This window comes from Lemur catta, chromosome 19, assembly GCF_020740605.2.
Source record: "Lemur catta isolate mLemCat1 chromosome 19, mLemCat1.pri, whole genome shotgun sequence".
In the NCBI taxonomy this organism is placed as follows: Eukaryota; Metazoa; Chordata; class Mammalia; order Primates; family Lemuridae; genus Lemur; species Lemur catta.
In genome coordinates this window covers 30,384,031-30,397,022 of record NC_059146.1, presented here as the reverse complement: position 1 = coordinate 30,397,022, position 12,992 = coordinate 30,384,031, and the positions used below count along the sequence as shown (strand labels likewise).

Genomic DNA, 12,992 nt, shown 5'->3' with positions numbered 1-12,992 from the left:
CAGGTATATGATGAGCAACGGGTACAAGCCGGCTCCGCTGGACCTGAGCCACGTGCGGCTGACGCCAGCGCAGACAACACTGGTGGATCGTCTGGCAGAAAATGGGCACAACGTGTGGGCACGAGACCGCGTGGGCCAGGGCTGGAGCTACAGCGCCGTGCAGGACATCCCTGCACGCCGGAACCCCCGGCTCGTGCCCTACCGCCTGCTAGACGAGGCCACCAAGCGCAGCAACCGGGACAGCCTCTGCCAGGCCGTGCGCACCCTGCTGGGCTACGGCTACAACATTGAGCCGCCTGACCAGGAGCCCAGTGAGTGCTGACCCTGGCCCCCGACCCTGGCTCCCATCCCAGCCCCTGACCCCTGGTCTCTGACCTGACTCAGCCCCCGAATGGGCTACATCTATAACGTTGAGCAGACTGACCCCTCCCCTGAACTCTGACCCTTACCCCAACCCCAATTCTGAACGTGATCTCACCACTGCCCTTGGCCTGACCCAATCCCTATCTGGGCTGTGGCTACAACACTGAGCTGCCAGACTAGGAGCCCAGTGAGCACTAACCCTGACCCCTGACTCTGATTCCTGACCTCCAGCTTTGACTCCTAACCACTAATCTCTGGACTGGGGCTACAACATGGAGTCAGAAACTCTAACCCCTACCCCTAACTTGACCCCCGGCCTATCACTGACTCCCAATTCCAGCCGTGACCCCTAACCCTGGCCATAGTTTCCAACTCTCAACTGCTCAACCCCTGGCCCCAGTCCCAATTTCTAGCCCCTCCCTGACCCTGACTCTGACCCCCAATCCTGCTCTCAACCCTTGATTTTATTTTTTATTTTATTTATTTATTTATTTATTTTTATTTTATTTATTTATTTTTTTGAGTCAGAGTGTCACTTTGTTGCCCTGGCTAGAGTCAGTGCTGTGGCGTCAGCCTAGCTCACAGCAACCTGAAACTCCTGGGCTTAAGCAATCCTACTGCCTCAGCCTCCCGAGTAGCTGGGACTACAGGCATGTGCCGCCATGCCCAGCTAATTTTTTCTATATATATTTTAGTTGGCCAGCTAATTTGTTTCTATTTTTTTAGTAGAGACGGGGTCTCGCTCTTGCTCAGGCTGGTCTCGAACTCCTGACCTCGAGCGATCCACCCGCCTTGGCCTCCCAGAGTGCTAGGATTACAGGCGTGAGCCCCGGCCAACGCTTGATTTTAAACATTGACCTTAATCTTGACCCTTAGTCTCAGATCATAGCTCTGACCAGTTCACTGACTCGACTTTCTCCCTCTGTGTCTCTGTCAGTATCTCTGTTCTCTGAGAACTCTGACTGATAAAGAGATGCAGGTCTCTCAGTGGGTCCCTCCTGCCTCTCTCTCATTAGTCTAAGGTTCCGCAGTACTCCTCTGGCACCAAGAAATTTTCCCTCTTCCAATAGTCCCCCAAAGCCTTTACCTTCACTGGTCTCTCCCACCAACTTCTTGATGTCTTGAGATCCACTCCCTGCCCAGTCTCTCTGACTCTGCCTGGCCTCATTTATAGGTCAAGTGGAGAGTCAGTCTCGATGGGACCGGGTGCGCATCTTCCGGGCAGAGAAATCCTATGCAGTGCAGAGTGGACGCTGGTACTTTGAATTTGAGGCAGTCACCACGGGTGAAATGCGAGTGGGCTGGGCGAGGCCAGAGCTGAGGCCTGATGTAGAGCTGGGAGCTGATGAGCTGGCATATGTCTTCAATGGGCACCGCGTGAGTACCTCCCTGGGCTCCACTCTGCCATGCCCTGTGGTCCTTCCCACAGCTCATACACTCCAGGCTCTGCCTCAGTCTGTCCCCTCTCCTTGCATCTACTCTACCACTCATGCATCCATCCATCCACCCAACCATTCATCCTTCTATCCAACCACTCATCCAACCATTCATCTATCCATCTATCCATTCATCCATCCGCCCAACCATTCATCCTTCCATCCAACCACTCATCCATCCATTCATGTAGCCATCCATCCATCTACCTAACCATTCATTCATCCAACCAACCATCCATCCATCCAACCGTTCATCCTGCCATCCAACCACTCATCCATCCATTCATCTACCCATCCACCCATCCCTCCACCCAACCATTCATCCATCCATCCATCCATCTAACCATTCATGCATCCATGCAACCATTCATCCATCCAACCAACCATCTATCCATTCATCCAACCATCCATCCATTCATGCATCCATCCATCCATCCATTCATGCATCCATCCAACCATCCATCCATCCATCCATTCAACCATTAATCCATCCAACCAACCATCCATCCATTCAACCATCCATTCATCCATCCACCCAACTATTCATCCTTCCATCCAACCACTCATGCATCCATTCATCTATCCATCCATCTACCCAGCCATTCATCCATCCAGCCAACCATCCATCCATCCATCCATCCATCCAACCATTCATCCTTCCATCCAACCACTCATCCATCCATTCATCTATCCATCCACCTATGCCTCCACCCAACCATCCATCCATCCAACCATCCATCCATCCATCCATCCAACCATTCATCCTTACATCCAACCACTCTTCCATCCATTCTTCTATCCATCCACCCATCCCTCCACCCAACCATTCATGCATCCATCCATCCATCCAACCATTCATGCATCCATGCAACCATTCATCCATCCAACCAACCATCCATCCATTCATCCAACCACTCATCCATCCATTCATCTATCCATCCACCCATCCCTCCACCCAACCATCCATCCATCCAACCATTCATGCATCCATGCAACCATTCATCCATCCAACCAACCATCCATCCATTCATCCAACCATCCATCCATCCATCCATCCATCCAACCATTCATCCTTCCATCCAACCACTCTTCCATCCATTCATCTATACATCCACCCATCCCTCCACCCATCCATTCATCCAACCACTCATCCATCCATTCATCTATCCATCCACCCATCCCTCCACCCAACCATCCATCCATCCAACCATTCATGCATCCATGTAACCATTCATCCAACCACCCAATCATTTGTCCAACATCCGCCCAATCAACTATCCATCCAGCCATCCAGCCATCCAACCATCCAGCCATTTGTCTATCTTTGCACCTATGTACACTTTCTTCCTTCCCTGCATCAACCCACATAGATTCTCAACTTTCCACGCATTCTTCCATCCAGCCATATACCCGAATTCTCATCCATCCATCTCATTATCCACCCATCTATTCTGTAGACATATATGGGTCTGTATGGGGGACACTGATAGGTTCATGTTTCCTTTCCATCCCTCCACTTTCTGTTGTCTCCAGCCCCCCACTACCACTCTGGTGGTCTGCATAATCTCAGCCATGGCAACAGCAGAGAACCCAGGCAGAAGGGATAAGACAGAGATTAGTGGGGAGGGAAATTCCAGGCATCATGGATGCAAATGTGGGGAAAGATGGGGACACTGTGGGGTGGCGCCTCTTCTGTCCCACATGCCCTGAATCTGATGCTTCACATATATGTCTTCCCATGTCTCTCCTGCTTCCTTATCTCTCCATTTCTCTGCATGTCTCTGCACCTTGTCTTCCCCTGCCCCCCACAGGGCCAGCGCTGGCACTTGGGCAGTGAACCATTTGGGCGCCCCTGGCAGTCGGGCGACGTCGTCGGCTGCATGATTGACCTCACAGAGAACACCATTATCTTCACTCTTAATGGCGAGGTCCTCATGTCTGACTCAGGCTCTGAAACAGCTTTCCGGGACATTGAGATTGGGGACGGTGAGGGCTGAGACCCCTGCACATGCCCTTTCTGGTTTTCCTCCCTCTCACCTTACCCTGCACTGCCCGTCTGCCTCTAGCTCTCCCGTCCCTTCCACAGTGCCTCCTCTCCCGCTGCCCCTGCCCTGCCCACCTGCCCTCACCCCTGCCCTTCCATCCCCTCCCACCAGGCTTCCTGCCCGTCTGCAGCTTGGGACCAGGCCAGGTCGGTCACCTGAACCTGGGCCAGGACGTGAGCTCCCTGCGGTTTTTTGCCATCTGTGGCCTCCAGGAGGGCTTTGAGCCATTTGCCATCAACATGCAGCGTCCAGTCACCACCTGGTTCAGCAAGAGCCTTCCCCAATTTGAGGCTGTGCCCCTTGAACACCCCCACTATGAGGTGAGGATGAGCCCCACTCAATACCTTCTGATCTGCCTCCAAAGTTCATTCTTCCCACAGTTCCCTTCCCTGAGTCCCTCCTTCCCTTCTATGTTAGCGCATAAGGGATGTCAGGATACTGGGCTCCCAGGGCTTCCCTTTAGGGTACAACTTTGACAAATCACAACCTTCCTGAGCTCCCGGTATGTCACCTATAAAATAGGGGAAGAGAGAAAAAAGAAGTTGGATTAAGTGACCCCAGTGGAAATTTTTAGTCCTTATAGATATCTGATCCTAGAACAAGGTTTAAAGAAATAGAAACTCCTGGATACATTTTGATACCTTCCTTACTAATTGTTTTCTGTGTGTTGGTTTTTGTTTGTTTTTTTTTCTTTAGTTTGTTTTTAGTAGCTCTTCATCAATCTAAGCTTCCTAATATTTAGATTTCAGTGGCTTTTCCTTCCCAAAGTCAAACTCAGGGTCAGACCCTGACCATACATAGCCTACATAGACTAAAGTGATAGTCTTTTTCTCAGTACAGGAAGAACTTGAACTCCCCATGGCTGGGCTTCAGCTGGCACTTTAGAATCAGACAGACCTGGAGTTGGCCTCTCACCTGCTGTGTGACCTTAGGCATGTGACTGTCTCTTCCTAAGCCTGTGGTATATAGTGTTCCCAACCATGGCCAGACATTCTCTCTCTCTCCCTCTGTCTCTCTCTCTCTCTCTCTCTAAGTCACTTGAGACTAACTTGGAGACATTGTGCCTCTTTACCCCTAAATACTTCAATGTGCATTTCTTCTATGTTCTAACAGAACTTCAGTACAGTTGTGAAAATCAGGAAATTAAACATTGATACTATTACCTAATCCACAGTCTATATTCAAATCTTGTCAATCATGGCAAAAATATCCCTTTTTTTTTTTTGGTCCAGGATCAAATCGAGAATTACACATTGCATTTAATTGTTACGTCTCTTTAGTCTCCTTGTAGAATGTTCCTGAGTCTTTTTGTCTTTCATAACATTGATATTTTTGAGGAATACTGGCTGGTTGTCTTGTGGAATGTCCCTCGATTTGGGTTTGCCTATTGTTTCCTCATGCTTAGGTTCATACCATGCATATGTGGCAGGAATATCACAGAAGTGGAGTTGTGTCCTGCTTGGTGCATGTCCTTCTGTCTGAATACTGATTGTTAACTCAACTATTTGATTGAGGTGGAGTCTGCCAGGTTTCTCTGCTGTAAAGTTCCTGTTTTTCTCTTTGTAACTATAAGTGATTTGTGGGGAGATATTTTAAGACTATGCAAAAAGGGAAGAGTTTTAAGTAGCGGAGCATCTAGTTGAGAGTTGAGTTTTGGAAAAGTCCCTATTGGCAGTGGGTCACAGGAGGTGAGAGTAGAGGCAGAAGGACCAGAGAGGTGGCCGGGGCAGGACAGGATGGTGGAGTAGACATGGAGCTTCTGACATCTGCCCCTGCCAGGCAAGGTTCTCGACCCAAGGCACGGAGTGCCGTGCAGCAGTGAGAAGGAATAAATGGAAACGCACACAACCACATGGACGAATCTCAGACATAGTGTCAAACGGAAGAAGCCAGACACAAAATAGCACTTGCTGTGAGATCCCATTCATAGAAAGTTTGAGAACAGGCAAAGCTGATCTGTGCTGTGATATTTCAGGAAGTTGGTTACCGTGCAAGAATAACTCAGAGACATGGTTTGTTACTTTGCACACAAATCACAGGAGGGAGACCAGTCAGTAGACTGTTGTCAGGGAACAAAGGCAGAAACAGGATTTATAAGACAGAAGGGAGAGTGAGGAGAGAAAAAGACCCTGCAGAGCTGGGAGCAGGGAATCCGTGCACACAGTTTGGAGCAAATTCATTAGCTGGCGAGGAGTACGTAGGTTCATCTCAGCAATGGTCCTTGAAGAGGTCGGCTTGTGGAGGGGCATCAAAGCGGACCTCTTCCGTTGTTTAGACTTTGGAGAGTTCATCTCTGCAGTGCCCAGGACAGGCGTCTGTCCCTCTCACAGCTCTGGCCCCTGACTTTGGCCAGGCTGGTGCATTTCCCTTGTCAGAATCCCTCACTATCTTTCAGAAGGGCGGTGACTAACAGGGGCCACCAAGGGGGCTCCTGGGCCCTTGCTCATGTTGCATTTCTCCATCTGGGTGTGTGCACTTATGACGTGTGCATATTTCTGAGTGTTCTATTTCCACATACAATGAAATTAATAAAAATTCACCAGGGGAAGCCTTTACAAAACTCTGATCCTACTGAGTTCCTCTCCCCCAGGGGTCTCCCTGAGCGACCAGGAGGGCAGGGTCTTTGTTCTGTTCACCTAGAACAGGGCCTGACACGCAGCAAGTGCTCAGTAACCATGTGGGGAACGGATGGTTGGATGGATGTAGGTAGGTTTTGGAAGTTCCCCCAGGTGATCCCAGTGTATAATCGGAGCAGCCCCTGCACATGGCCCCAGACAAAGGTTGTCAGGGGCTGAAAGCACCCCACGGCCAAGCTGTGTGTGCCCCACTGAGAGCTTCATCTGCCCAGAGGAGGGGGCGTCTTTGACTAATTCTCACAGAGGTGCTCTAAGGCCTACATGTGTGACAGGTTTAGGACCGATGGCCTGGCCTAGTTCCCCTGCCCAACTTAGTGGTTTCTGCCCCGCAGGTGGCCCGCGTGGACGGCACTGTGGACACGCCCCCCTGCCTGCGCCTGACCCACCGCACCTGGGGCTCCCAGAACAGCCTAGTGGAGATGCTCTTCCTGCGGCTGAGCCTTCCGGTCCAGTTCCACCAGCACTTCCGCTGCACCGCGGGGGCCACCCCCCTGGCACCCCCCGGCCTGCAGCCCCCCGCTGAGGACGAGGCTCGGGCGGCAGAGCCTGACCCCGACTATGAAAACCTGCGCCGCTCAGCTGGGCGCTGGGGTGAGGCTGAGGGCGGCAAGGAGGGAACTGCCAAGGAGGGGGCACCCGGGGGCGCCCCGCAGGCTGGGGGAGAGGCCCCGCCCGTCCGGGTGGAGAATGAGAAGGACGCTACCACGGAGAAGAACAAGAAGAGAGGGTGAGTCAAGTCTGGGGCCAGTGTGGGGCTTGGAGTCTGTCTTGACACCCCCAATTAGACAACTTCAATAACAAGAGCCCCCCATTGTACCCCAAAGAGGCCCCACATAAGCTAAGTGGAGTCAGAATACGTAGGGATCCTATCATGTCTCAAGTGAACCCCATTATTTTCTTGATATGTTCTAATTTCCCTGGGAATGTAAAATCGGGGTACCCTACTATATGTATGGAGAATTCTACTATCCTTGAGTACCTGGTGGGCCCAAAGGGCTTCACCCAATGGGCTTCATTGTCCGTGGACACTAAGGAGCCCTCAGCATCTGGGAGAGTTCACTTTACTCCAGGGTATCCCAGTGAACACCAAGTGGTCTACACTGGGGTCCCTTCTGTGCCTCAAATGTACCCCCAAAAAAATACCTTCAAGGGAGACTGTCAGCAGGTATTGAATCTAGGTCTGCTTTTCCCATCCTGTGCTTTCCAGCGGGATGGAGTTTGGTGTCTCTTGCAGGGGTGTTTGGAAATGACGGAGCTCTGCTGGTTATTGCAGTTTGGGAGGGGATGCTGCTGCTGGGGGGTCCCTGGGGTGCCACAGCCTTGCAGCTCACCAGACAGTGCCACACAAGGAAGACTTGTCCCTTCCCAAGTGTGTTTAGCACCCTTATGAGAAATGCGTACGAGAAATGCCAACTTAGGGGGACCACTGGATGCCCCAAAAGGGACCCCCATATTCCCACAAGGTACCTTTAAGCTTGGGTGGCCCAGCACCCACAAGCACAGGGTGCAGCACCCCCAGAGCGGGTCAGGCTGGTGTGGGCGGGAAGTCCAGCCCTCCAGAGGCAAGGCCTGGCGCGTCGGACATGGGCACAGTCAGGCCGAGGCGGGGCAGGAGTGCTGAGCTCGGAGGGCTGGGGCCGGGCTTCAGAGCTGGTTCTCAGGGCACCTCTCCTCCCACCGCCAGCTTCCTATTCAAGGCCAAGAAGGTCGCCATGATGACCCAACCACCAGCCACTCCCGCTCTGCCCCGGCTCCCTCACGATGTGGTGCCCGCTGACAACCGCGATGACCCTGAGATCATCCTTAACACCACCACGGTGTGAACCGGGACCCCTCCGCCAGCATGGGAACTCCTAAACTTCCCAGTTTAGTGCTGCCCATACCTGGGGGTACCCCAATATACACCAGAGACTCACGAAATACAGCACACATTGATTTAATCCTTTGAGCCTATACAGCTGGGGGCCGAAAAATGGCGCAGAGCACAGTGAAGCCATGAGGCACCCTGATGTAACTCCCAGGGATCCCAGAATCCAGGGGACCCCAACATTGGGGCTCAACCATATAGACACAATGCCCCAAATTTAATAACTATTGTATTCCTGAGGATAAAAATGCATAATTATCCCAATATAGTCTTGGCATTCCCAAAATCTAAAATATTTTAGGAGATAGCCCAGTGGCTAGGCTCACGGGCCACCGAGGTGCCACCTGGGCCAGTCACCTCCCCACTCTGTGCCTTCCCTTCCACGGAAACACTACGGTTTTCCGTCAGTGATGGAGTGGTCGCGAGGATGAAGTGAGTCAATGTGTGTAAAACCTGAGAGCAGCCAGTGCTGTCTGTGAGCTATTGATTATTTATTAGTTTGCTCTGCCCTGGGGAGGAACCCAAATGTGGGGGTAGCACAAAATATTCCAAGAGGGTTCCTGAATCTAGAAATGCATCAGCCGACACAGAAACAGAGAGACGGAGACCTGGTTGAGGGTGGCGGGTGGTTCTCAAATCTAGCAACTTCTTGTTAAAATCCCGGAGGACCCTGACAATCTGGGGAAACCAACTTAGAGTCCCAGGGAACCCGAGTCCCCAGTCTTCCAGACTGACCACTGGGTGTCCCCTTTGTGTCCCTAGTACTATTACTCCGTGAGGGTCTTCGCCGGCCAGGAGCCCAGCTGCGTGTGGGTGGGCTGGGTCACCCCTGACTACCATCAGCACGACATGAACTTCGACCTCAGCAAGGTCCGGGCAGTGACAGTGACCATGGGCGATGAACAAGGCAACGTCCACAGCAGGTGCCAGGGTGGGGTGGGCAGGTCCTGCGGGGGGTGGGAGATTGGGGCACAGGAGGGGCAGAAGCTCCTGACCCCAGCTCTGCGGCTGCCTGGCTGTGGGACCTGGGGACCTTCTGGAGCGAGGGAAGCTCCGGAGTGCCGCGCACCCAGCTCAGAACCTTCCGTCCTTCTCCTTTTCCCCCTCTCTTCCTGTTCATTCTCCTCCAATTGCCCCTGTTCTGGCATCTTTCCTCTCCTCCTCCTCTTTCTCCATTTCTTCTTTTCCATTTTCTGCTTTCTCCTTCCGTTTCACCTCGCCTCCTCCTTCCACATCACCTCCTCCTCGCTCCTCCTACTGCTCCCCTTCCTTCTCCTCCTTCGCGGAACCCCCCACTGGCCTCTAAGAATCTAGTTCTGAGGAGCTCGAGGTCTGGGGTGAGGGGTTTCAGCGATCGGGTCTGCAGGTGGTGGGGGTTTGGGCCTGGGGCTTTGAGGTCACCGTGGTATCCTGGGTGTCCAGGGTCCAGAGCGCCTCAGCTGAGGATCCATGCATTGACTGCTTCTGTCTCCTCCAGCCTCAAGTGCAGCAACTGCTACATGGTGTGGGGCGGGGACTTCGTGAGCCCCGGGCAGCAAGGCCGGATCAGCCACTCGGACCTTGTCATTGGCTGCCTGGTGGACTTGGCCACTGGCTTAATGACCTTTACAGGCAATGGCAAAGAGAGCAACACCTTTTTCCAGGTAAGCCCCGCCCGCAGCAACTTAGCAATTGCATCCTCATGTCCCAGCAGCAGGGGACAACCTTCCAGCCTGCCCCTGAGGCCAGACTCCGGAGAGACAGAACAAAACCAGCTCCTAGTCTGTCCTCAGGAGGTCCCTGGGAGACTGCCTCCTTGTGACTTCCATTCGACTAGGGCCCAGAATGGAGGAGACCGAGCTCAGCCTTGACCTTGAAGAGAGGTCCCTATTCCCTCTCGTTCTGGGTGACATCAGTCACCACCTTTTCACTAACCAGGGAACACCCTAGAATGAGCCAGGATCCTACGATGATCTTTTCTTCTTCAATATTTTATTATAAAAAATTTCAAGCGTCTAGCAAAATTGAAGGAATTGTATAGCAAATGCCCATCTACCCACCACCGAGAATCTACCATCGTTTTACTGCACTGGTTTTATCACATATTTATCCATCAATCCATCTAAGGTGGGTTTTGTAAAACTTTATTTTAAATGGAGAATTTCAAAACTATGCAAGAATGGAATGGCACAATGAACCGCCAAGCCCTCATGACATAGCCTCAACTGTCACCACCCCCCCCAAGCTGGTCTTGTTTCATCTTTATATTTCCTTCCCTTCCACACCCACTGCGTGATTTTGAAGGAAATTGCAGACATCATATGATTTTATCTTTTTTCAGTATATATCTTTAAAAGATAAGGATTATTTTAAAAAGCATAACCTCAATACCACTATTACCTTAAAAAAAACCTCAATAGTTGCCAAATATCAAATATCCAGTCCATGTTCACATTTCTCTGGTTGTCGCAAAAATGTCTTTTTATTGTCTCTTTGAATCAGAATCTAAGTAAGAGCATATATTTTAGTTGGGTGCTATGTCTCTTGAGTCTCTTTACCTCATATAGGTTTCCCCTCTACCTCTTTTGTTCCCCTTGAAATGTATTTGTTGAAGGAACTGGGCTGTGTGTCCTGTAGCGCTTTGCTCCTCAAAGTGCGCTCCCGAACCAGCAGCATTAGCGTCACCTGGGAGCTTGTTAGAAATGCAGAATCTGGCCCAGCGTGGTGGCTCACGCCTGTAATCCCCGCACTTTGGGAGGCCGAGGCAGAAGGATTGCTAGAGGCCAGGAATTTGAGACCAGCCTGAGCACAAGCAAGACCCTATCTCTACAAAAAATAGAAAAATCAGCTGGGTGTGGTGGTGTGAGACTGTAGTCCCAGCTACTTGGGAGGCTGAGACAGGAAGATCACTGGAGCCCAGGAGTTTGAGGTTGCAGTCAGCTATGATGAAGCCACTGCACCCTACCCAGGGTGACAGAATGAGACCCCATCTCAAAAAAGTAAATAAATAAATGCAGAATCTCAGGCCCCTCCCCACACCTGCTGAGTCAGAATCTACATTTTAACAAGATCCCAGGGCACATGCGCACATTAACATCTGGAGAGTGCTGGTTGAGTTTTCCATAGTCTGGGTCTGGCTGATGCTTTCCTGTGCTGTGGTTTTGACATTTTCCTCTGTCCCCTGTATTTCCTGTAAATTGGGAGTTGGGTCCAGAGGTGCGATTAGATTCGGGTTTGGTTTGGGCAAGGCTGCTCCAGAGATGGTGTGTGTGGTGGCAGAGGCTGGCTAGGTGGGTTCCACGGGAAGATCGGAGGGCAGGCCGGCAGTCCAAGGACACTTTCTGGGTTTTGAGGAATGAATATGTTTGGGAGAGAAATGGGAAGGGCAAAGGGCATGGCTGGTGGGGGCATGATGAGACCCGATGACAGGTTGCCCTGGAGGAGTTGGAGGAGGCTGGCCTGGCTGGACCAGCCCAAGAGTGACCTCAGTGCCACTGTGGAGCTTCTAATGCCCAAGTGTGGGTCTGCGGATTGGCCCCAGAGTTTGAAGTCCAGAGTCAACACCGCTTCCAGCCCATCCTCTTCCTCACCTCGCCCTCTTCTCCCCTGCCAGGTGGAACCCAACACAAAGCTATTTCCTGCCGTCTTTGTCCTGCCCACCCACCAGAACGTCATCCAGTTTGAGTTGGGGAAGCAGAAGGTAAGAACGCAGTGATGGGGACACTCACGGGGACAGGCTGAGGTGGACGGGGTGGTGGGGGGGAGGTCAGGCTGACAGAGTGGCTGAAGGGAAGGGGGCAATCCTGGAGGTCTCCCTGGAAGCTGAGTGGTGGGACAGGGAGGTCTGGGGATCCTGACCCACGCGTGCCTCCATGTCCCCAGAACATCATGCCATTGTCAGCCGCCATGTTCCTGAGTGAGCGCAAGAACCCAGCCCCACAGTGCCCGCCGAGGCTGGAGATGCAGATGCTGATGCCCGTGTCCTGGAGCCGCATGCCCAACCACTTCCTGCAGGTGGAGACGCGGCGCGCTGGCGAGCGGCTCGGCTGGGCTGTGCAGTGCCAGGAGCCGCTGACCATGATGGCGCTGCACGTCCCCGAGGAGAATCGGTCAGGGCCCGCCCGGGGGTGTGGGGGTGGGTGGGTGCTGCGAGCCCTCTAGAGTCTGGATCCAACTCAGTGCCTGTCCCCCCACAACCCTGGGACTCCAGACAGCACCCCAGGAGGACACAGACCTACCTCAGGGGACTCAGCCCAGGCAACCCCAGACCTACCCACCTCAGGAGACCACAGACCCACCTCAGGGGGCTGCAGACTCAGCTCAGGGACCCCCAGACAATACCCCAGGGGCCCAGACCCACCTCACCAGACCCCAAATACATCTCAGGGAGCCCCCACAACACCCCGGGGGGGGGCCTGGACATTACTCAGAGAGAGGCTTGGCTACACCCTAGGGTCTCCCCGCATACCCAGGGAGATCTCAGACCCACTCCGGGGAACTCAGACACACCCAGGGTGACAGATGTGTCCATGTCAATGGCAGGAATACTCTTAAGAACTCTGAATGTGGCCAGGGATCCCAGACTCACCCCCGGAGGCTTCTGACGTGCCTCATTCATTCCTTTATTCATTCATTTGACAAACACCTCTGGGCTCCTCCTGTGTGT

The 12,992-nt window shown here is 52.6% G+C and overlaps 1 protein-coding gene across 2 annotated transcripts in view; it reads left to right on the top strand.

Annotated features, from left to right (window-relative positions):
• Nucleotides 1-12,992, top strand: part of RYR1 (ryanodine receptor 1) — a 105,281-nt gene that overhangs the window by 20,428 nt on the left and 71,861 nt on the right. For both annotated transcript variants that reach the window (XM_045532097.1, XM_045532098.1), the window contains exons 24-33: nt 4-311; nt 1,538-1,740; nt 3,611-3,785; nt 3,956-4,164; nt 6,813-7,207; nt 8,165-8,297; nt 9,110-9,270; nt 9,825-9,990; nt 11,940-12,026; nt 12,209-12,435. In XM_045532097.1, coding sequence (XP_045388053.1) covers nt 4-311; nt 1,538-1,740; nt 3,611-3,785; nt 3,956-4,164; nt 6,813-7,207; nt 8,165-8,297; nt 9,110-9,270; nt 9,825-9,990; nt 11,940-12,026; nt 12,209-12,435 — 2,064 coding nt within the window. The remainder of the gene's footprint in view (nt 1-3; nt 312-1,537; nt 1,741-3,610; nt 3,786-3,955; nt 4,165-6,812; nt 7,208-8,164; nt 8,298-9,109; nt 9,271-9,824; nt 9,991-11,939; nt 12,027-12,208; nt 12,436-12,992) is intronic.